General features: G+C 40.0%; 1 protein-coding gene across 1 annotated transcript in view; it reads right to left on the reverse strand.

Moving 5' to 3' along the window:
• arhgap15 (Rho GTPase activating protein 15) overlaps window positions 1-26,472 on the reverse strand; it is a 576,367-nt gene that overhangs the window by 195,469 nt on the left and 354,426 nt on the right. Inside the window, exon 10 of the mRNA XM_067987193.1 lies at window positions 20,723-20,845. Within this exon, the coding sequence (XP_067843294.1) occupies window positions 20,723-20,845 (123 nt within the window). The remainder of the gene's footprint in view (window positions 1-20,722; window positions 20,846-26,472) is intronic.

A 26,472-nucleotide genomic window follows, 5' to 3' on the forward strand; every position in this document is an offset into this window, starting at 1 on the left:
AGGTGATGCACTTTGGAGGGACTAACAAGGCAAGGGAATACACATTGAATGGGAAGACCCTAGGCAAGACAGAGGGTCAGAGGGATCTTGGTGTGCAAGTTCACAGATCCCTGAAGGCGGCGGAACAGGTAGATAAGGTGGTAAAGAAGGCATATGGGATACTTGCCTTTATTAGCCGAGGCATAGAATGTAAGAGCAAGGAGGTTATGATGGAGCTGTATAAAACACTGGTTAGGCCACAGCTGGAGTACTGTGTGCAGTTCTGGTCGCCGCACTACAGGAAGGATGTGATCGCTTTGGAGAGGGTGCAGAGGAGATTCACCAGGATGTTACCAGGGCTGGAGCGCTTCAGCTATGAAGAGAGACTGGGAAGATTGGGTTTGTTTTCCTTGGAGCAGAGGAGGCTGAGGGGGGACATGATTGAGGTGTACAAAATTATGAGGGGCATAGATAGGATGGATACTAAGGAGCTTTTTCCCTTCGTTGAGGGTTCTATAACAAGGGGGCATAGATTCAAGGTAAAAGGCGGGAGGTTTAGAGGGGATTTGAGAAAGAACTTTTTCACCCAGAGGGTGGTTGGAGTCTGGAACTCACTGCCTGAGAGGGTTGTGGAGGCAGGAACCCTCACAACATTCAAGAAGCATTTGGATGAGCACTTGAAATGCCATAGCATACAAGGCTACGGACCAAATGCTGGAATATGGGATTAGATTAGACTGGGCTTGATGGCCGGCGTGGACACGATGGGCCGAAGGGCCTCTATCCGTGCTGTATGACTCTATGACTCTAACTCTGCCTGGAATTCATTGCTAGCACTTGATTCTGGGTGTCTATAATTTTTTCTATTTTTAAAAAATTGTTTTGGATTTATTATTGCCTGTGATTAATTGGACTCCACAGCAGGGCTCTGATACAGAATAATGGAAACCAAGACACTTAATGAATCAATAAGCATATGATATAAAATCTCCCTCCCTGCTTTCCAAAACCTCCTGAAAATCCTGCTTTTCTACCACAGTTTTGTCCCCTCCCCAATCCCTCTCCATTTTTCCCTTTTCTCCTCTCCTGCTCAGTGCCAATTGTTTTTTTCCTCTTTGAAGTAAAGTTCTCCAAGGCATCTTGCTGCATGCTATTGAGATGCTAATTTTTATGGTATTATAGAATTTGTTTTCACCATTCAATGTAGCATAATGCTTGTTTTGTGCAATTTTCACACTAGATTCATTTGAACTGTGATAAACAAATGTGGGTTGTCTTGAGAGATCATATTGAATTATATAATGCTAGGGTAAGATATTGGTGGTTATAGGCCTGTCTGTGGTGGTGCAGATGGTGATAGCAGTTTGATATTATGACTTAAGAATGTTAACAAAGAAGCTTATCACAGCCTCAAAATAATATTGGCTCAAGTGCAATTGTTCCAATTGGTACCCAAATGACAATTGCCTATAGTTTGCCACACCAGCAAATGTTTTTGGCTAAGGTGATGCACAGGTGGAAAACAGACACAAATCCCACAGTTCATTATTGCCATTAGATTATAGGCGGCTGTACCTTTTGTTAATATTTTTGAATCAATATTCCATTTGTGATTTAGTACACCAATTCTTTGAAAAAATTTTCCCCAAAATTTTCTCTCCTTGAAATTCGCTTCACATGTTGAGGTTCCAAAGGTGCCACTGACCCCCCAAAATCTCACCCACATGGCCATTCTGTGGGTGTTCACGGGCTAATTAGCTGTGGAAGACAGCCCTGTCTTCACTCAGTATCCACACAAACACTTTCAGCAGTGGTTGTGTGGATTGTGATTTGTAGAGTTAAATTTCATTGAATTTTCTGCTCCTAAGCTTGGAGACACTGAGGGCATTGTATCATTCCCACTGCTGACCATCTAATGCAGCACACACTATGGGTTGAAGCTGTGACTGTTCTGGTTTCTAAGGGTCGGTGTCACACATCAGGTACCGATTGATCCAGGAGGGTGGGGTCTCCAGCCGTGAAACAAGGTAATGCAGGACAGTCAACTATTCTGAAATGCATGAAGCTGGGGATTTAATAGGGAATGTGTGTGTGTGTGTGTGTGTGTGTGTGTGAGAGAGAGTGAGTGAGTGAGAGAGAGAGAGATGGTTTCAAATGTACAATACATCAGTTCTTAGTCAATTGAGACTACAATCAATATCTTTGGGTGATTTCCAAAAGAATACCGTACTGCCAGATCTCTAAATAGTATAGTCCCATGGATAAATCTTCAAGCTTGTGCTTACAATTTGATTGTGATAACAAAGACACTAAAAGCAGTCATTTCAAAATAATTGGGGTATTGGAACTTGTTAACATTTATCTCTAAGTGATTGTTGTCAGCTTAGTTTAAATAGATTTCATATTCACACGTGAAACTAGTTCATGGTTCTCTTGGTCAGGAGGGAATTACTTAGATATGAAAGATATAGCTGGGGGAGAGGAGAATAAAAATGCACTGATATTTAAACCATTATAAAGCTTAATTGTTCGGCTCATAACTCAACTATCATACTTACTATAACACTATTAATTAGTTTCTGTTGACCATGTACAGAGTCAGTGCCATTTCTAAGTGCATTAAAAGCAAGCTTCTGGCTCGCACATGGGCACTTTGACCCACAGTGAATGCATTTTTGTTACAGTCACAGGTTCAATAGTAACTGAAGCACTGTTGGGATTATGAATTCTACACTAGTCTGGTAGCTTGTCTCACCACTGGAACTAGTAACACTCTTGATCTCATTGTTTAGCTGGCATGCTTCAATCAACTGATTATGTTATGGCTTTCAGTCAAAGATGACTATTTCCCCCACCTATCAGTTGTTGGAGGTATGGAGTTGGGCTGAATAAAATTTAAAGTGTGGGTCGTAGTTGATCCCTATTTTTTATTCTGTATCCGTCTCTTTTTCCACAGTGATTTACTCCACACAAACTTTACAGCTAGACAAAAGCATCAAATAGTTTTCAATGCTTCAAATACCCAAGTTTCTTTTTTCCTTTGCTCAGCCAACACAAATCACATGAGCACAGGGTGAGGATCCACTTGTTGTTTGGAGGGTGCCGAATATCACCATTAACCTTTTAATTAACTAATTTGCTGTAAAGCATTTTGGGACGTATTGAGGACATGAAAGATACTATATAAATGCAAGTTCTTTCTTTCCCACCACCACACAAACCTTTATCAGCTAGGAATGTGGGATGGCATTGGTCACCAGCTTCTTAGTAACCACTGTCAATACCATCAAACAGATCTGTCAAGAACTATCAAACTCATCCTATTTATTCATCAGTCCTTTTTGTGTCAGACACTACCAAGATTATTTCTTTTACTTTCACAAGATTATTACTTCTTTTCAACTGTAGCCAAGTTGTTCACAGTCTCGAAAACAAGCACATTTCTGTAAGTTTTTTTTTAACAAATGGAATTGCATGTAAATTAATGTGACTTGAGTGTTGCCTGATTCACTCATAACATTACATCCCTGATGTCCTTCCATATTGTTATTTACTTTAAATCCATGTGTAAATTCAGAATGAGTTCCAGTATCATTCATTCTGTTTTGAATCTCTGTGCCACAGTACTGCACATTTTATACTAGTAATTATTGCTTGGAGCACCCACTGCATTTCTGAGGTATTTCCATCTGGGAAGAGCCCCTTGAGGAGTGTTACATGATGGTCAAGGTCACTGAAACACACACATGTAAGGCAGCCCATTGAAATCACATTTGGTAAGCATGAACATTTTCCAGCCAATTATGAAAGATAATTATCACCGTTGACTTGGTAACACAGATGTTGACTAAACTGAAGAATTTTCCCTTCAAAGAAAAATGTCTCAGCTCCAATATGTCAAATATTTATTTCAGTATTCAAAAAATGAAACCATGTTTTTCTCAAATAAACTGAACTAAACATTAAACATATTTAATCAATCACAAAACAATTTTAGTATCTTACAAAGTGGCATTTCTTGGAAAAAAGTATATAAATATTACAAGGAAATAATTTCAATGGAGATAGTTTAATATTCGAACAGACCCATAAACAACTAACTTTAATCATCAATATGACCTCAAAAACCTGTATGGAATATTAACTCGAAACTTTATGTTTCATGGTCAATGCATTAGATTCTAAACGGAATTCATTAACAATTATCAAAAAGTGTTCCTAAAATGGAAACTAGGCCAAAGGCATCAATGTGAGTGATTTTTTTTTAATTAACCCCTTTGCAAGCAGAAAAAAAGTAGCATCTGAACTTAATTGCTGACCCCTTAGGAAAAGTGTTTAATTTTCAAATGGATTAGTTAAAGTATTTTATTTTGTGCAACTGTACTTTATTTTGTTACATTGTTTAGAGAACTGGAACTAGTTTAAGATACATATCCAGATTAAATTAAAATCTTCACCTTTCCCTAATTAACTAATAGAAAGAGAATACCATGAACTACATTCTGATCACCTTGGCACAGTGGTAGCACTTTTGACTGAGTCCGAGGTCAGGAATTCTAGCCTCTCTCCAGAACTTAAGCCATTAATCTAAGCTGATGCTTCAGTGCAATACTGAGGGAGTGCAGCATTGTTGAAGGTGCTGTCTTTCATGAAACCAAGACCTATCCACCTATTAGTGTCATGACCCCATGGCACTATTCTAAGAAAAGCAGGAAATTCTCCAGGTGTCCTGGCCAACATTCACTTCTCCATCAAAACAGATGGACTGTCATTTATCTTGTTTGCTGTTTGTGGGATCTTGCAGTTGTCTGCCACATTTGCCGACAAACAAGAGTGACTATACTTCAAACGGTAATTGGCTGTGAAGCATTTTGGGATGTCCTAAGGGCGTGAAATGCACTCTATCAATGCAAAGTCTTTCTTGATCATTTATGAGACTGTCTCTTGCTTGCCAAAATTCAAATCACAGTAATACTGCACATTGTGCACTGATGCAACACTAAAACCATATTACATCAATGCAGAAACAGTTGTTTAACTAGCCTATATGTGCATGAGCCACTGTTTAACTCCAGTACTGTCAGTGTTGTGTAATAATGAATTGATTTGCTGCTTCTAGGTGTTTGACTATTATGCATCATTATTGACATTACTAAGTCTTATTTAAATGTAGAAATGTTTCTCATGGAAAATTCAAACTACATTGTGGGTGGCAATGCATTTAACTGAATTCTATCAGATTGGGGAGGAGATGGTGAAAGAATTCTGGGTCCAAATTTGTTTTGGATGGGGAGGCTCTACAGAAAATTCAGGATTTCGAGTATTGTTTAGTGGTAACATTGCTATTGGTCAAACTAATCACAGGTAAACTACAATAAAACAGAGAGAGCATTGAAATGGCAGCCTGATTAGGCAATTGATTTTTAAACCCACTGCTAGTAATCAGTGGGTCAGAATGGCACAGAAAAGCAAGCAGAGGCTGCTAGGTAATGAAAAAGTGGCTCACGAATTAAAAAGTGGATCCACCAGTGGTTAAGGACACCAAAAGTGTTTGAACTGAATGAAGATATTTTAACTAAGATTTACCCATCAGCTAGACCCAGAGCTTCAGGACCCTCTAAAACCTTTGTGGGCTGGAACATGACGAATAAGTCATAGGAGGATTGTTGAATAGCTAGCAAATGGATACAAGATGATAGCACTGACATCACAAATTACCTGCATAGCCTTTGAATTTGAATCCAATTTCAATTTGTAAAAATGATCTCAATCAGTGGGAATTCATCAGAGGTATAGATCTGTATTGCTTTACTGCTTCTATGTTTTAATGTAGCAGATGTGTTATAACACTTAAACGCTTTCTTTGAAATTGACCCACAAGCCAACAAATATGCAGAAAACTTAAACCTAACTTTTATTGATGAACATAATGTTGCATTGTCTCCAGTGGAGTGACTGCTCAATCTGACTCACTACACTTTGCAATGCAAACAAAAGGAACTTTACAAGAACCACGACACCCCAGTTGGTCACAAGTCAATATTGTTATGAATATAATCTGCAATTCAAAATGTTCAAAACTGATATCAATAGTTTGTAAGGATTTAATCGCCTCATTAAAAAGGTACTTACGTTGTTAAGTACTAGCCCTAACTTTTTGTGGTGTGTTTAATGGGCAATTAATGTGCAAATACAGCAACATGAAACTCACAGAGAGGAGGTTGAGTGCAAGCTGCCGTTTTTGCAAGGCTAACAACGGAGTGATGCAATTCGTCCAGCAACTTGTAGAGATTCGCAATTCACGGGGCATCTCTTCCTCGGCACAAGTCGCTGGACAATTTACACATTAATAACGGCAAGCACCATTAAACTCACTGTTATTTTGGCAACAAATTCTGATATGTTTAATGCTGCTGAGAAGAAATAATGCTTGGCTGTAGAACTGAACTCTGAGGCAGTTGGAGGTGAAACATTCGCAATAAAGGTTATGCTTTTGGCTCCACTGTTCCTGTGATTTTCCTTCCCGCACATTGAACTTATGTTGGTAATTATGACAATGTTTTGAGAAACTCAAAAATTATGATTGTATTGTCCATACCATATGCTGGAATAGCTGCGATCTGCTGGATACAACTGCAGTGAAACTGCCAGCCTCCTGGCAAAGCTATATAAATTACACATGACAATTTAAAATACTTGTGCAGCTCATGGGATGCATCAGTGAAAGCTCATCTGTTAAGTCAAAAATACTACTCTGTTCCTCCAGATCCAAATCAATATTGTGTACACTTTTAGTGGTAAGGCCTTCTCCCTGTTGTCTCTTCTCTTCTACTGCATCTGTTAGTGCATGGCTCATTCAGATGTGTACTTAGATTTCCTTTCTTAAAGTTCTTTAACGTTATGAAGACCAGGTGAATGACGAAGCAAAAATTGTTCAGTGAGTTTTCATATTGTTTTATTAGTGCTGATACATCCCTCTGATTAAAATCTAATCAAAAATACTGTATTAAATGGGGCTTAACACAAATAAATGATGCAATGATACTTATTGCTTTCTAGCATGTTTAGCTGTCGTTTACCTATAACGCCATCATATTGTATGGATCTTCTGTCTCTTCTCCCTTCTCAAATAGAAAAGGAGTCTCGAAAAACACTTTTTCAAGAAGACAATGGGCTCAATTTTGAAATAGTGGTGGGTTGGCAATGGGGACGGGGAGTCGGGGGGTGGGGGGGGGGTGAAGGTCCGCATGGCAAACCCGAATAAAAAAAACTTAAGTTTTCCGTCGCGATTGCAATGTGATTGATAGGCTGGCTGCCGACAGGAGCTGCAATGCCGAAGGGATGGAGGGGGGGCGGTGGGGAGAGAAAGAGAGAGAGACAGTGACGTCATCCAGCGCTGGAACAGAGAGTGGAGCGTGCTGAAGATCGGGGGGAGATATTGGGGGAGAAGAGGGGGAGATCAGAGAGGAAGACATCGGGGGCTGACAGGGACATCGGAGAGGGAGACATCGGGGGCAGAGGGGGGCATCAGAGAGGGGGACATCGGACATCGGAACTGGGTGGAAAGGTAGGTTTATTTTGTTTTTTAACTTTGTGCAATGGTTTTTTATTTAATTTATTTCGTTTATTTTTGCCTAATCCGGCCCTTTGAACCAGGCATGAATCGGAAACCGTGGGCAAGCCGCCCAGGTAAGTTTAAAATCATTTTAACTGTCTACTATGTCAGAAATAAAGTACCTTAAATACCTCAATGAGATACATTCAGTTCTTTAACTATCATCCCGCCGCTTTAATCGCTGGTGGGGCTTTCGCATTTGGGAAGCGCATGCGCACACAGGCGCGTCTATGGGAAACCCGGAAGTCAGCAGGTTGGGGCCGGCTTTCTCACCCGCTCGGGATCTCCCAGATTTTTGCAACCCCCCCCCCCCCCGCCCCCAATGCACCCGCAATTTCCTTTGAAAATCAGGGCCAATGGCTCTTTAAATCCTGGCAGGCAAAACATTTTGCTTCGGACCTGACTAGAAAATCTAATTGGCTATTAAATTTTACATCTACAATATTAATGCTAAAAACAGCATGAAGAAAACAAAAACACCAGTCCAAATATTGCTCAGCTATTAATGCCAAGTGGAAAATTTTGCTTCTAATGGCTTCACCAGCAGTCGAGGTACTAGCACATTTTTAAGATGGTAAGAAGCCACTGAATCACTAACACGACAAGGTGATCAACATCACCAAACATATTTTTCATTATAATTCCATCTAATATTAGTAAGTCAAGTGTAACTTAGAATGTCTTGAAACCATAATGCAATGCTCAATCGTCATGGTTACCACCATTTTTAATTACTTGCAACAGTGAATATATTCCCATTTGAAGTATGACTAAGTACTGTGCCACAAAAAAATTGTCAAATGGTTCGTGACCTTCCAGCCAATCACAATTAAGAATCAATTATTAATATAATAATGATATTCGGTCATAGCTGTGATCAATTTAATATCCATTAAACATTGTACTATTTAAACACCCAGTAGTGAAAGCTCCTAAAGCAGAAAAAACTTGATTGAAAAGTTTTAGGGTAGCGTTATGCTGATGAATCATTTAAACAACCACAGCTGTTTAATATTTTTATGGTATATTAATCATGAAACATATATTATGGACCAGCTCGGACTCTTAAAAAACCTGCATACTCATGCCATTTTCCTGCTGACACAACACTTTACTCAATTTATGTTATAAGAATAGCTGACATTTTGCAACATAAATGCTATAATCTTGTTAAATTACTTAAATAAGAAACTGGCAAAAGAGAACAAGAAATGGTGCCAAAACAGTGAAGCTTTCAGATAGAAAAAGGCAATAATAAAATTGCTAATTGACTAATAACCAGTTTTAATTGATAAATGGCCTACACAAAAGTTATAGTTTTGTATCCTCACCCCCTCATTTAGGTACTTAATTCTCAGCTGTTGAAGTGGTTAGAGTTAAATAAAGGATGCTTCAAATAACTTAGACATACTTAAAGGTAGGCTCATATTATTTATATATATAAAATATGTCTGATATTTGAAGCTGTCAAAAGACAGACTTTTTTTCAGATTCTCTGTTTAATGACCCATTGGGGGAAAAAGTACTATGGCATTTCATTCAAAGGTTTAGTTTGAATACAACAAAGAAGAAACACATTGATAAAATAATAGCAATTTTATTAGGTCTTTTGATAAAGGCAGAGTATACATAACAAATTCTGGTGTTGTATTGTCCTTTTACTTTTAACTTAAGTGATTGACTATGCACGCCTGCTCACTTGCAGTTATGCTTTTTCTTCAATTGAGATGGTTTCAGGTTTTGGCTATTATAGCCTCATAATTGGCCGACAGGGGGGCATATACAAAATGAAGCTGATTCTGATAGTTTTTTCTCTCTCTTCAGAGATGGAGCAGTTTCTCTCCGTAAACTGTTCCATTGAGCCACATGGCTGATAACTCATGAAATGTGCCCAGTGAGCACAATCAAGAAGGCAGTGATTTAAACTTTAGCTTTCTGGATGATTTAGTGTCCAGCTTCAAAATCAACTACATCTAGTAATCCAAGAGATGTACAAATGATATTGCATGGCTGTCCAGGGTATACCCCAACTGAGCTGTCTAATAACCCATGAGGCATGAAGTCACAAATGTTTTGTATAGGTCAAGTCATGATTGGAAAATTTTCCTTAAGCTATACACAAACATGATATTCCATTTATACTATAAATATACTTGCAAATACTGACACTTTGGACCATTAACTTTAATTTTGTTAACAGTTTTTTAAATGGCTCCTGGATTCTGCAGCAAAAGACTAATATCTGGTGCATTCAGCCATGCATCATTATTTTGGTGTATTGCTGGACTCTTTAGTCAAACATGTCACAGTGCTATTGAGGATTTCGCTCAAGGACCCCTGTGTAAGTTCATTTTTAATGAATGTTGCTCAATGGTTTACAGGAGCATGGTTATGACATAAATACTCTCCGTATTGGCTCTGAGATTCTTTTATATGATATATGTTGCATTCACAGCAGTCAGTGGTTTATGCCGCCAGTAAACTGCTGTTGGAACTGCAGCATCACAATCTGAGATCACTCCACAACTTCTAAAGACATCTGCAATGGGAGTTCCATGCAAAATGGTCAAACAATTGATTTGAAATCAGTAATGTAATATGAAATCTACCTCAAAAGCATACATTGTATAAATTAGAAAACATAATAGGAAAATAATGTGATATGAATATTAGCCACTCTTTACTTATCAGGTGGGGTATTAAGATGGCCCACTTGCAAGCCTATGGAAATCCCACCCTGTAACCAGACAGAAGGAGGTGCCGTGAGAATGGCAGGACTGACTCAGCGCTTGACTTTATTTTCTCTGCCTTTGCGTAGGGAATAGCATGGCCTCTACTTAGCACCTCCCTGCAGGAGGATGGTTTAGACCAGAAACTTACAGTCCAGGTAACATGGGAGCAAACAATTGTATTTAAGCTCCAGTGTATTACAACACTGCAGCCTGTCTAGAATACTCCTACCCTCAAAATCCACACTCACCTTCTATTGTTGTAAACCTATTGAAACATATTCACTTAAATATTTTTTCAAATATTGGACTTAGATTGTCAATGAACGCTTTGACCAGAAGAATTTCATAGTTTAAAGATTAAAAGGAAAAGATTAGATTAAATAATAGTTGTAAGCAGCTCAATGATACTTTTTTGCTTGAACAGACAATCTTTACAGTGAAGAACCAGGAAGCAGGTATATCACGGTCAAAACAGCTTCTGAGATCTCATATTGTTTCTTATTAAACCTAATCTCCTTAGATGAAAACTATTGTAAAGGAAAAATATGCAACAAAAAAGGTGGCTCTGTGCACTGCTGGAGTATATCAGCTCAAAATAACATATCTGCCATACTGCAGAAAAGAACAAGCTGTTTCTGCTGTTTACACGTGTCCAAATTTCTAAATCCAAATTTTGTTTAGATTTGCATTCATATTGTTTGACTAAGTGATAAAATATATGTAAGCAGTGAATTCTAGCTAACAGTTCAGAGGTAAGTGTCAGTGACATTACAGTGGCAATGCAACTTCCTTGATTTTTTTTATCCTGGGCTTTGGTTTGTCTTCTGTCCTCCTTCCCCCTTCAAAAATGTATGTTCTCCCAGCCCATTGGTTCTTTCAACCATGTGGGTGAGAAAAGCTGGACCATGCACTTCTCTGCAGCTGCCACCAATGTTGTTATATAATTTAATGACAGCAGAAAGCAATGGAACTAGTCTTATTCCTTTCCTCCCCACAGCATCCTAACTAAGTGGTGCAAACACCTTCGTAATAATGCAAGTCATGTTCAAACTCAAGCTGTTTGGTTGGGATGCCAAATCTTCTTCTTGTGACACATGTTTAATTTTCTGCCATTTCCAAGAGTGTGGTATTTGTAGCACAAAACTACAGTAAATTCTGTAACAATTACTATAAGTAAGGGTAATTGTTAATCCTTGTGTCATGCAATTCTATAAAGGGCAGATAGACAATAAAAATATACTTTCTGGATCATAGGGACAAGAACTGTTGATGGAAAGTCTGTGGATTTGCTGAGAGAGATCATAATGCTTCAAATAGCCTAAATTATAACAGTATAAAGTGACCTGCGGAAACAGGTCTATTGTGGTTTAATCCATTTGGATGATTTGTAGCATTACAACGGACTGCATTTTTTTGTATCTCCACTATGTCCAACATTCTATCTTGACAAAGTAAGTGTTTGGTTCAGTAATACATGTATGGCAGAGAAAAGTACCTAATCAAGCTTATTCATTAGTAGGTGTATATGTGTAAGCAGCAAACTTCTAAAATACTGATGATTAATGGGCTTATTGGTTAAAATATGACATGAAAAAATTCCAACATAAACCTCAAAATATGATGTTAAAAGTTTTCAACATATCTCTTATCCTTAAATGTTCATTTTAAAGGGAAGTGGATTCTGGGGGAAGCACCTTTAACTTAATAAAATGCAAAAAGTTAATGGAGACTGCATCCTCCTGAGGGTTTCTGCTAGTAAAAAAAAATCAGTTATATAGAGACCTGAAAAGTCCTGACTCGCAAAGATCTCCTTAATTGATTCATGCAAAGAGTCTGTCTCTGACTGGCCGCTGTTAAACTGAGAGTGGATCAGCATTTTTCCCTGCTCCTTGATCCTGAATCTAAGTGCTCAGAACCAAACTTTAGTTTTGGCCACAGATAACTTTCAGGCAATATTGAGCATCTGAGTTGTATTTGAAAGCTAGTATTGGAATCCAGGTCAATGCCAGGCAGCCAGAGATACACCTATCACACACATCATCTGAGCAGATATTTTCAGTCATGACACCCAACAAACTTTTTCTCCATAAGGTTGCTTTAGGACAAACAAAGTATTTCTGCTCTCAGGGATAAATTTTTGTCTTCAACGCGTGGGGTAATCTGGTGGAGTGGATTGCCTACCCAGTATAGAATGCCCGAATTTGAAAGAAAGAAAGAACTTGCATTTATATAGCGTCCTTTATGACCTCATGATGTCCCAAAGTGCTTTACAGCCAATTAAGTATTTTTGAAAGTAGTCACAGTTGTAATGCGGAAACACGGCAGCCAATTTGGAACAGCAAGGTCCTACAAACAGCAATGAGATAATGACCAGAAAATCTATTTTAGTGATCTTGGTTAAGGGATAAATATTGGCTAGGACAATGGGAGTACTCACCTGCTCTTCTTCAAATAGTGCCATGGGATCTTTTACGTCCACCTAAGAGGGCAGGTGAACCTCAGTTTAACGTTTCATCCAAAAGACGGCACCTCCGACAGTGCAGCACTCCCTCAATGCTGCACTGGAGTGCTCAAGTCTCTGGATTGGGACTTGAACCCACAACCTTCTGACTCAGAGGCAAGACTGGCACTGAACTACGGCTGGCATTTTAAAACTGATAATCAGATGGTTTCTATAATGGGCAGACGTTCCGCTTGGCCAGATTACAGCCCGTGTGGTGATGGTGAAAATTTACTCCATTCTCCTTTGCTTTCTTTGTGGCAGGGGCAGCCCTTCTGATGAAAGCATTGCTAGAGTACAGTTTCACTTTAAGTTGCTCTCTCAATGGCAACCGACTATTCCATTAATGACATCAGAAGCTGAAGCTCAGCCAGGCCCCTCACATTATTTTTTAACTTATTATATCAATTAGCGGTACAGTTCATTTTATGAGAGTATAGCAATGTAATTTACGCTATAAAGCTCAAGATGAAGATTAAAGATTTTAAAGTTTTAGTAGAATTACTTGTCATTTAAGTATATTGTTAGCTGATGGCTTCTCTTTCAAAATCTGCTCTACAAAGGGTGAATTACAGACCTTCCATAAATTTACCAGTCATCTCATAATATGCACAGAACACAAAACTTGAACTGTAATCCTTCATTTGAATAACTGTATGGTCAGGTTACTGGAACTTTGTATTAGAAACTAATATATATTTTATTTATTCTGATCGTATATTTACACCAAACAAGCATTAAAAGTGATAGCTAAGGCATGAACATGTTTTTTAATTGAGAAACCGAGGTGAAGAGACAAGACCTATAGGATTGGAGTCCACCAAAGTTGAAAAAGGCAGAAAAGAACTATTGGCAAAAGAACCAGATGCGAGAATTTTTTTTAAGCAGTGAGTTGGTACGATCTGGAATGCATTGCCTGAAAGGGTGGTGGAAGCAGATTCAATAATAACTTTCAAAAGGGAATTGGATAAATACTTGAAGGGGAAAAATTTGCAAGGCTACGGGGAAAGGGCAGGGGAGTGGGACTAATTTGATAGCTCTTTCAAAGAGCTGGGACAGGAACGATGGGCCAAATGGCCCCCTTCTATGCAGTATCATTCTATGATTCAGTGTTAACAGGCTTAGGTTTTAAAAGCCTGTCGATTGTTGGAGAAAGAGAAGACTAAGAGGGATAAGGGGTTACACAGCTTTGAAATCTGTGGATTTTTACTTGAAGCTGGTGTACTTGGTCACAGCTTTTGTCTCTACCGACACAACATGCTTGGCCAGCTCATCAGACAACAGGAGACGCACGATGGTCTGGGTCTCCCTGGCATTAATGGTTGAGGGCTTGTTGTAATGGGTCAGATGGGAAGCTTCACACGCAATGTGCTCGAAAATATTGTTCACAAAGGAGCTCATGATGCTCATGGCCTTGGAGGAGATGCCAGTGTTGGGATAAACCTGCTTCATCACTTTTTACACATAAACTGAGTAACTCTCCTTCCACGACAAATGGGATTAAGTGACTATTTGATAAGTTTTGATTTTAAAACAGTGAGGATACAGGGAAGATAAAGTGTTTGTAGGAAAGTGTATTTGCTGTTAATAAGGAACTGGAAAGGATAGCCCATAGTTCTATCAGGGAAATATATTAAAGGCTGTAATGGGGAAGAGAGAGATTGGAGATTGGAGTGAATGAGTGAAGGCCTTACAAAACCCCTACCTGGTAATGAAAATTTCAGTCACTGAATTATTCCTTCAATACTAGTATTTTATAACTTGAATAATCAATTAGTGATCCTGATTCATCAAAAACTCTCTCAATCCCAGCTTTATTCAGCAGTTCTTCTTCATCTTTGTGTGGAACAGAATGCTGTTTGCAGAGGGAACGGATTTTATTCTCAGTTCATACATGCTTAATCTGTTTGGCTACCCAGCTGTTATCAATTTAAACCCAATGAAACTCCCACACTGAGTCCATTTAAGCAGTCAATTTTAATATATCATGAAATGTGCAGTTATTCTGAATTGGCTGAAAAAGTAAAATTCATACTTAAGGACTAACAGTAGGCTACATCAACCCAGTAAATCATACATCAAGCACAGACAGTTAGTCAATATTTGAGTATGGAAAATCAACAGGCATTTTAAGGGAAATAATCCTGCAGCAGTTTATTTTGTGGCTGTTATTCATTAGGGGAGGATGAGATGATTGATATGGTTATAGCATTAATACAAAACCATGGACAAACTAAACTAAATCATCTCAGATTTTACGCTAATATATCTTACCGTGCAGAGATGCTATCTGACCTGTCACTAATAGCTGTACATAAATGTCACCTGACATCATTCACAAGCTACTGCGGACCAGATTGGCAACAGATTGCTTTTACTGTAGTAGTATTTATAACCAGATTTCTAAAGATGGAGTTCTCACATTGGTGGACCTTTATAGGCTTATATTTAAATCTATAAAAAGAGTATATTGCTTCCATTTGTATTTCTGTAATAAAGTATTCAGATTATTTCAGTTTCAGAAGCTCAGGACATTTATTGGTGTAACCTAGTTACTGTCAGTTCTACTTTTAAATTATTATCAGAGAATGAAGAGATTATTGAACCTGTTGATTTTGAACTCATAAAACTGACCTCAAAGTATCAGGTACGTCATTGAACAAAAAAGTAATTTTGAAGCTATTTGTGAAATAAAGTTAAAACGTCCTCACCTGTGTTGATTGTCAAAAATTGAGTTATAGTTTATCCTTTAACATGTCTCAATTTACTTAACATAGTCTGAATATTCTTTAATGTGTTGTACTTTGACAAAGTGCTTGAAAATGATACAATATTAACTAATAAATCATTGAAGGAACACAGCTGCTGTTTATTTCGGGATGTGACTGGTCTAAACACTGACTTTAGCGACTTCAGACTATCTCTCTAGCCACTTTTCTTGGTTGTTTGTCCCATCCACCTTCCACTTCATTCCCCTCCAGTTGGAGCTATTTTCATTCTTTTTTGGTCTTTTCTCATGCCTCCTGCTTTACTGAGCTTTTTTCACACATTTTTTGATCTTCATGCCTGACTGAGATGACCTTTCCATATATATCATCCAACAGTTTTTCATCTCTTTCAAACTTTCTGATGAACTCGATTGTAGATTACTAAAGCCATTATGCGGTAATAGTTTGCATACCTGAATTTTGACTTTTCTTCATTGTCTCTCCCCCCTTCCTCTTGTTTTGCTTATCTTTCGCTTTCCTGATTCTAACAAAGGATCTGCTGCAGGTTATCCCGCCTGCCAGCCGGCCAGCCTGTCAATTTGGCCGGCTGCCAGGCCAGAAACGGAAGAAAACAATTATAATGAGGTCCTGCCATTAAATTCGGCAGGACCTCCGGGTCCCAGGTCTTGCCGGGTTTTCCCCACGCTAGTGTGCTCCCCTGCATCCTCCCCACCTCCCCGTAAATATCAGGGCCCTTATGTTGAGTGCCACAGCAGCAAGACAGAGTCAAAATGCAGAACATGTACGGGCTCTCTCTTTGGGTGGTACAATTTAAAGTGAATAGAAAGTCAGATCTGTTTTGTATTATTGCTACATATGCTGATGAACAAAATATTTCCTCTAAAGATTGTAGGTGAATATTAAAACTTACTGGGCTGCAAGGGAATTTGGAAATAAGAGCGGATTGTAGGTACAAAGCTGAGTGTGCAGAAGTCCAACTGTGACTCAAAAAGTACTACATGATGCTGCAACATCTTCTACTTAATTTTACATGGCATATGACATTTCTCTCTATAAAATTAATGTCACACATATCGAAACTAAGCAGAACTGTTCAGTCCATAAGGTAAAATAGTGGCAGAGGGAAGTCACATCAATACTTTTTTTATAGTGAGAACAATGAGAGCACTGAGTGTACATGCGAAAGTCATCATAGAATCATAGAAAGGTTACAGCTGGGAAGTAGGCCATTCGGCCCATCAAGTCTGCGCCGGCTCTATGCAAGACCAATCCAGATAGTCCCATTCCCCCGCCCGACCCCCGTAGCGCTGCAAATTTTTTCCTTTCAAGTACTTATCCAGTTCCCTTTTGATGGCCATAATTGAATCTGCCTCCACCACCTCCTCAGGCAGTGCATTCCAGATCCTAACCACTCTGGTTCTTGACCCTTCCACCAATGGGAACTGTTTCTCTCCATCCACTCTGTCTAGACCCTTCATGATTTTGAATACCTCTATTAGATCTCCTCGCAACATTCTCTGTTCCAAGGAGAACAACCCCAGCTTCTCCAGTCTATCCACGTAACTGAAATCTCTCCTCCCTGGAATCATTCTAGTAAATCTCTTCCACACCCTCTCTACGGCCTTCACATCTTTCCTAAAGTGCGGTGCCCAGAACTGGACACAATACTCCAGTTGTGGCCGAACCAGTGTTTTATAAAGGTTCATCATGACTTCCATGCTTTTGTACTCTATGGCTCTATTTATAAAGCTCAGGATCCCGTATGTTTTTATAACCACTTTCTCAACCTGCCCTGCCATCTTCAACGATTTGTGCACAAGTAGCCCCGGATCTCTCTGTTCCACTACCCCTTTTAGAGTTGTGCCCTCTAGTTTATATTGCCTCTCCTCGTTCTTCCTACCGAAATGTATCACTTCGCATTTTTCTGCGTTAAATTTGATCTGTCACGTTTCCGCCCATGCCACCAGCCTGTCCATATCCTCTTGAAGTCTATCACTATCCTCCTCACTATTTACTACCCTTCCAAGTTTTGTGTCATCTGCAAATTTTGAAATTGTGTCCTGTACACCCAAGTCCAAGTCGTTAATATATATCAAGAAAAGTAGTGGTCCCAGCACCGACCCTTGGGGAACACCACTGCACACCTCCCTCCAGTCCGAAAAACAACTGTTCACCACTACTCTCTGCTTCCTGTCACTTAGCCAATTCTGTATCAATGTTGCTACTGTTTCCTATATTTCATGGGCCGCAATCTTGTTGACAAGCCAACATGCGGCACTTTATCTAACGTCTTTTGAAAGTCCATATACACCACATCAACTGCATTGCCCTCATCTACCCTCTCTGTTATCTCATCAAAAAACTCTATCAGGTCAGTTAAACAGGGCGGATTTGCCTTTAACAAATTCATGCTGGCTTTCCCCAATCAATCCTCACTCGTCAAGTGACTGTTAATTCTGTCCCGGATTATCTGAAAGTTTCCCCACCACTGAGGTTAAACTGACTGGCCTATAGTTGCTGGGTTTATCTTTACACCTTTTTTGAACAAGGGTGTAACATTTGCAATTCTCCAGTCCTCTGGCACCACCCCCTGTTACTACGGATGTTTGGAAGATTATGGCCAGTACCTCTGCAATTTCCACCCTTACTTCCCTCAGCAACCTAGGATGCATCCCATCCGGACCGGGTGACTTATCTACTTTAAGTACAGCTAGCCTTTCTAGTACCTCTTCTTTATCAATTTTTAGCCCATCCAGTATCTCAACTATATCATCCTTTACTGAGACTCTGGCAGCATCTTCTTCCTCGGTAAAGACAGATGCAAAGTATTCATTTAGTACCTTGGCCATCCTCTCTGCCTCCATGAGCAGATCTCCTTTATGGTCCCTAATCGGCCCCACCCCTCTTCTTTCTACCCATTTACTGTTTACATGCCTGTAGAAGACTTTTGGATTCCCTTTTATGTTGGCTGCCAGTCTATTCTCGTACTCTCTCTTTGCCCCTCTTATTTCCTTTTTCACTTCCCCTCTGAACTTTCTATATTCTGCCTGGTTCTCACTTGTGTTATCAACCTGACATCTATCATACGCCCCTGTTTTCCATTTCATCTTATTCACTACCTCTTTTGACATCCAGGGAGCTCTGGCTTTAGTTGCCCTACCTTTCTCCCTCGTGGGAATGTACCTGGACTGTACCCAAACCATCTCCTCTTTAAAGGCCACCCACTGTTCAATTACAGTTTTACCTGCCAATCTTTGAATCCAATTTACCTGGGCCAGATCTGTTCTTATCTCATTGAAATTGGCCCTCATCATGCCCAGGGCAATGATATTTTCCTACACTCTTATGCTCCTATTATTTATTAATGGGAACATAGGCAGAGATGCGTTCTAAATAAGGATTTCGCTATTTTTGAATCTAGCTTCAATGGCATTTCAACGCCACGTCCCCCACCAACAACATCCTGGGGGTCACCATTGAACAGAATCTCAACTGGACCAGCCACGTAAATGCCACGGCTACCACAGCAGGTCAGAGGCTGGGTTTTCTGTGGCGAGTGGCTCATTTCCAAACTCCCCAAAGCCTCTCCGCCGCTTATAAGGTACAAGTCAGGAATGTGATAGAATACTTTCCACTTGCCTTGATGGGTGCAACTGGAACAACACTCAAGAAGCTCGACACTATCCAGGATGAAGCAGTCCACTTGATCAGTACCTCATCTATCAGCTTAAACATCCACTCATTTGGCCAATTTAGTGGGAATTAATATTGAATTATGAGCTACCTTATGCTTTGAATTCATGGCCACATGGGTCAACTATCATATTCAAGAGATCTTCATCAGTCTAAGTAGAATTTGAACCCAGATCCCAAAGTTGAAGGGATAGAGTTCTAACGCACTGCATCACTCAGTTACAACCATCCCCCAGAGGTGAGTATGGTGCGATGGTCACGATAAACATGCTGTCTTCAAAGGAATAAAATCAATGTAGCAGTGTCTGAATATTCCATTAAATTAGTCTCCTTCCCTTCCTTTAGTGATAGTGACACACTGTCACAAATGGAAAGAGCAGAAGAAACAGAAAGGCAAATGCTTTGTGTTCATAAGACAAATGTCATAAAACTTTGCCTGTTTTTATATAAGTTGTCGATGGCTTGTCCATTCGTGAAATACTCGATGCATAAACAATGCATGTTATATCAGAGGCTGTGGTACATCAGAGAATTTTAGTGATGGGCCACTTCACTTAGGAATCAAATACATTGGGCATGATCTTATCGGGGAGCCGGGGGGTGGAATTCCTGACGAGAAACCCGGAAACCGTTTCCCGCCCAACAGGCAAGCCTGATTGACAGGCTGGTCTCAGTCGGACGGGAGAAGAAGGAAGAGGACGTGAACAGGTAAATGTTAGATGGGGGAGGGAGGGAGGGAGGTGGGGGTCGGGGGTCATTGGGCAGGTTCAGTCATCGGTGGGGGGGGCGCTCAGTCACAGGGGGGCTCAGTCATTGAGGGGGCTCAGTCATCGGGGGTTCAGTCATGGGAGGGAAGGAACAGTCATTGGGGTCATCTGGAGGGTCGGGGTCACCGGGGGGGGGTCTCAGTCATCGGGGAGAGTCGGGGTCACTGAGGGGGGTCAGTCATCGGGGGGAGCTCAGTCATCAGGGGGTTGAACATTCAAGGGGGTCGGGGGGCATGGGAGTCAGGGGTCGGAGATCATGATGGGGGAATCAGAGGTCGCGAGAAGGGGGTTGGAGATCATGGGGGGGGTTCGGAGATCGCGGGGGGTGGGGGTTGCTGCAGGTAGGCTTGTTGGGCCTGAGGGAAGTACTCCTGCTCCTCTGGGCCCACAAACTGTGCTATAAAGGAACTTACCTGCTGTTCCAGGCCTACTCGTCTCCTCTCATGCGATGTGAAGTAGAAGGCCCAGGAGTCCCGGCCCCCAGGGATTAAAAACAAAAATGTTGTTAAAATGGAGGCTTGCAGCCTCCTTGAAAGCTTTTAGTGACCGACCTGCCTCCTGAAAGCGGGTTGGTCGCCCGCCCCTCGTCCCGCCTCCGTTAGAACTGGAAATGGGCGGGTTGGAGGCGGGTTTTAGATTTTTAAAATTTTTACTTCCCCCTTGTCACCAACCCAGCCGTTTTTCTGAGTTAAAATCATGCCCATTACCTTTAATCAGTCCTTTCTCTTGTAAAGTTTTCAATGAAGGTCGTCTTGATATAAATTTTTTTAGTCTGCTCTTAACTCTTTTCTTCTCAGAGGTGTCTGATGAGCTGTGGTTCAGTCGTAGTACTAGGGGATGAAAGAATACAACAGATGTCATTTCACTAAAGCAACTCCTTGCACAGGTAGCTTATGCACATTATCATTTTGAAAAGTAAAATAAGGATTTAAGAACTTTATCAGGAATTTCTGGCTTGTAATATAAAATAATTCTCATTTCCAAAAATCTGCTTCTGTTGACAAAAAAATATCAAAATGGTAGCAGACACTGAGAAGAGTTGATCTTCACAAAGTCCCTCCTTTTGAAATAATCTAGGTTGAAGTTTCCTTCCATCCCAATTTTCTTCTTTTGTCTCCTGAAAGCTCTGACTCTTGCTAGGATACAGTTCCACTTTCACCAGAAACAAACACAAAAAGCTGTTCTTTATGTGTCAGCATAGACATCGGGCACCAACAGGCTATTTGGTCATGGCCAAGGCTGATCCAACACACACACACACACACACATTTTCCAGCAGTCAGGAATAGAAACCTTGGTTGATTTGTATCTCCACCCTAAGTCAGAGATGTTGTGGCCAATTGCATAGATATCTTTGATGGGAAAGTCAAAGAAAACCCCACCTGGTCTGTATCATCCTTCATATTACTATACTGGTTTACTGTGTCACCAATAATTATATAACCAATGCTTTGTAAAGAGAAATGTCTGGTTTAAAACACGATTGTGCTGAAAATACATAAGCCTTGAAATTGCAAGTGATAGCAATATAAATGGTTAGCTTGCCCTCGAAAACAGAGCGCAGAGGAATTTTATACAAACGTGCTAAGTGTTCAAATACTAATATTACACAATGTAACTTCAAGGTCATATATTTTGAAACAGATGGTATCCTATTTTTCTTGGCCTGCATTAGCTATAATTAATACCTTAGCCTCTTCTTTAAAAGAAATACAGAATGGAAAAATTCCAGTGCAGTATGGGTACTATGTTCAGAATCCAGTATCTTGATAACTTGAAAGCTGAGATAAAACTCATGATAAATAGCGATTTGGCCTCAACCAAATGAAAACCGCAAAATGTTATTGAAACAGGAAGGGTACCTGCAATCTAACAGTTTTAAGGAGTTCAGAAAGAGAAGCTGAGTGCAGACTAGCATTTGCCACATTTGTCAATCTTCGAATAAAATGTAATGTGGCCAAGAGAACCAAGTCTGTTTTCAATCACAAATAGAAAATAGTTTCCATTCTACATTACCTACCATTGGTATGGTAGCTATCAAGTAGTGACATCTAGTGACACAAAATAGCTATCACAATGAACAGATTACATACGTACAGGTGTAGGCCATTCAGCCCCTTGAGTCTGTTCCACCATTCAATTAGATCATGGCTGATCTGTACCGCCACCCTATTTACCTGCCTTTGCTCCATATCCCTGGATACCCTTTCCCAACAAAAATCTATCGATCTCAGTTTTGAAAGCTTCAATTCACCCAGCATCCACAGCCTTTTGGGGGAGAGAGTTCTAGATTTCTACTACTGTGCATGTGAAGAAATGCTTCCTGATTTCGCTCCTGAATGGCATGGTTCTAATTTTAAAATTATGCCCCCATATTTTGGATTCTCCTACCAGAGGAAATAGTTTCTCTTTGTCTACCCTATTGAATCCTTTCATCAGTTTAAACACCTGATTAGATCATCCCTTGATCTTCTATACTCAAGTGAATATAAATCAAGTTTATTCAACCTATCCTTATAATTTAACCTCTTTTAGCCCCAGTATCATTCTAGTGAAATTGCGCTGCACCCCCTCCAAGGCCATTATGTCCTTCCTGAGATGCAGTGCCCAGAAATTAATGCTGTACTCAGATGGGGTCTGACCAAGGTTCTATATAACTGAAGCACAACTTCCTCCCCTTTGTATTCCAGCCCCCTTGAGATAAAGGCCAACATTCCATTAGCATTTTTGATTGCTTTTTGTGCCTATCCACTAGCTTTTAGTGACTTGCGTACATGGACACCTAAATCTCTTTGCTCCTCCACAGTTCCATGTTTCTCACCATTTAGAAACTACTCTGATTTGTCTTTCTTGGATCCAAAGTGGATGACCTTATTCTTCCCCACAGTGAACTCCATTTGCCACAGTTTTACCCACTTACATAATTTATCGATGTCCCTTTGTAACTTGAGGGGTGATTTAATTGAGGTGTATAAAATTATGAGGGGCCTAGATAGAGTGGATAGAAAGGACCTATTTCCATTATCGGAGAGGTCAATAACCAGGGGGCATAGATTTAAAGTGATTGGTAGAAGGATTAGAGATGAGCTGAGGAAAATTTTTTTCAACCAGAGGGTGGTAGGGGTCTGGAGCTCACTGCCTGAAAGGGTGGTAGAGGCAGAAACCCTCAACTCATTTAAAAAGTATCTGGATGTGCACTTGAAGTGCCGTGACCTACAAGGCTACGGACCAAGTGCTGGAAAGTGGGATTAGGCTGGGCGGCTCATTTTTGGCTGGCATGGATATGATGGGCCGAATGGCCCCCTTCTGTGCCGTAAATTTTTTATGATTCTATGATTCTAACTTCCTGGTCCCATCTGCACTGGTTACTGTGCCTCCCAACTTAGCAAACTTTGAAATACAACTCTTTATTCCTCCATCCAAGTCAATGATATCTACAAATCTAATTAAACTAAATTAAATCTGGTTAATTCAGATTTCACCCAAATACCATCCAGAAAAAAAGTTTTAACACTCAATTTTACATGATGCTAAAATGGCTTTTTAAGACCTAAGATTGACAAGAATTAGGGTTCTCACACACTGTGCCCCTATGTAATTGCAGTTGCCCAAAATATATTTTGATTGATTCAAAGCTGCATTAAAATACATGATGATTTCATAATTGACTAGACCTCAGAAACTTTCATTTTTGTGATTAAGAGTTGCTATGAGAAATTCTGAAGAACAACAGGCAACTGGAAAATTTGATTATAAATGCGTGAACCTATAAATAAGTGACAACAACAAACTCAAATGACTTGCATTTCTTGGCTATAATTTGTGAACATTGCAGGTGTTTATATCTGAATTGGGGGCAGAGACGATTAAAACACAATGATAACCACATGCTATTAGGTTCCTGACTTTAACTATGGAACCTGCTCATTTGAACACTGTGCTTGACAGTGAATAATTTGACATACTTTTTCTTTAAGAATGGGCACAGTACAATTTTGAAATGACAAATAGGTTCTTAAAGATGTAGAAGAGATTAACACTTGCATGCTAATCACTGAAATTATGTAGTTAATTGTCTACTACTTTATTTTAACATCTGATTTTACCTCCCGCTCCGTCTCCTTTTTGATTCATTTGCAATAATCACACAGTTTCTTCCAGTTAGGAGGGTGTTACAGTCAGGATGTGGTCCATAATAATTCATCTTTTATGGTTCTGTTAAAATGTGGTTTTTCCAAAAACTTTTCTGAATTTCTCCACAAATCCATTTGCGGATGTGGACTATCCACAACTTGTGGAATTGTTGAAGTGCTGTCCAGTTGTGGAAGTTTTCAAAGGGAAGAATCCCATACAAATTAAAACGTTGCTACTTTGTTATATCTGCACTGTACTGCACTGATTTAATTTCTTCTTTCATGAATATGAAAATGACAGCCACCTCCTGGAGTCCAGCTGATCACATGTAGTTCTCAGGCCATATGATCATAACAAAATCATCTTTCAGAAATATGGTACCAGGCCATGAACATGCATGTGGTCTGACATGCCATATGTAAAATTATTACTTAAGGCGGCCCTTACTTCTCATACTGGTAATCCTCCTCCTGAGTGTCTGAATCTCCTCCTTTAGCCTACAGTGATCTGGCAGTCTGGAAGGCTGCTTCATGGACCATTTCAGGTCATTCCAACTTTGTTTTGATGTATACACTGGACTCTTCTTGGGAGACTGCAGTGACATTTTGGCAGACCTTTTATGATGGGGTACAGTAATAGAGGAGGCAGATTTTGGTCACTTACATCTAATTTTTTGTAGCAAACAGAAGCCAATTAATTGCATTATTCAGGTCTGATTTGCCACTGTAAAAATGGGACAACTGTACAAGGACTTAAACGTGGGGTTCCAAAATCAATGGCATAAAATATGACTTTGCTATCCTGCCAAAATAAAAAGCAGCCAAAAAACATGGCTGCTGCCAGCCCAACTGCAGCCCTTCTACTTCTACTTATTCTGTAATTGAAGTGATCGCTGGGGCATTTAAAGCAGTATTGCCCTTCTAACAGTACAAAACTTGGCACATTATTAATGCCAAAAATTGCCAATAAGCCAGCACACAGCATAAAGACATGTAGCATACGTCTACAGTGGCTGGAACTAGCAAAGTTTAAGTTTTTCTTTTAAGTTTTTTTATGTGCCAGTGTTTGAAGATATTAATCATAAAAATCTGTCTGGGCTTGTACAAATGTCCTAGATGTACAGTGTTTACATAGATATCCTGTCACGTGACGGTGGTCCAGGATGACTCTTCCTGTGACTTCCCTCCCACCCTGTCCTGAATACATCACAGGGGTATAGCTGAAATCAGCATTCACTCACATTGAAGACTGAATCATAATGCCCCCCGCCCCCTCACTACCAGCGTACTGCCATATAAATGGTGCACCAGCATTCTGCGTTATTGCACCCCCCTTTACTAACTGCTTTATTTTTAACTGGCCATTCCTCCTGTTTATTTCTGTAATGTTCAAATACCAAGGTAGTTTCTTAGGTGTCAGCCATGACTCAGTGGTAACACTCTCACCTCTGAGTCATGGGTTCAAGTCGCATTCACTCCAGAAACTTCAGCACATAATCCGGGCTGACACTTCAATGCAGCACTAAGGGAGCACTGCATTATCCAAGGTGCTGTCTTTCAGATGAGACATTAAACCGAAAAAGATATAAAAGATCCCATGGTACTATTTGAAGAAGAGCAGGGGAGTTCTCCTGGTGTCCTGGCCAACTATTATCCCTCAACATCACTAAACCAGGTTACGTGGTCATTTATCTTATTACTGTTTGTGAGACCTTGCGGTGTGCAGGTTGGCTGCCATGTTTGCCTACATTACAACAGTGACTTCACTTCAAAAATACTTCATTGGCTTCAAAGTGCTTTGGGAGGTCCTGAGGACATGAAAGGCACTATATAAATACCAAGTTCTTTCTTTATTACTTGTTCTGGGGACCTATAGGAACATAGGAACAGGAGTAGGCCATTCAGCCCCTCGTGCCTGCTCCGCCATTTGATAAGATCATGGCCGATCTGTGATCTAACTCCATATACCTGCCTTTGGCCCATATCCCTTAATACCTATGGGTGCCAAAAATCTATCTATCTTAGATTTAAATTTAGCAATTGAGCTAGTATCAATTGCCGTTTGCGGAAGAGAGTTCCAAACTTCTACCACCCTTTGTGTGTAGAAATGTTTTCTAATCTCCCTCCTGAAAGGTCTGGCTCTAATTTTTAGACTGTGCCCCCTACTCCTAGAATCCCTAACCAGCGGAAATAGTTTCTCTCTATCCACCCTATCCGTTCCCCTTAATATCTTATAAACTTCGATCAGATCACCCCATAACCTTCAAAACTCCAGAGAATACAACCCCAATTTGTGTAATCTCTCCTCGTAACTTAACCCTTGA

This window comes from Heptranchias perlo, chromosome 7 (genome assembly GCF_035084215.1).
Source record: "Heptranchias perlo isolate sHepPer1 chromosome 7, sHepPer1.hap1, whole genome shotgun sequence".
Classification (NCBI taxonomy): domain Eukaryota; kingdom Metazoa; phylum Chordata; class Chondrichthyes; order Hexanchiformes; family Hexanchidae; genus Heptranchias; species Heptranchias perlo.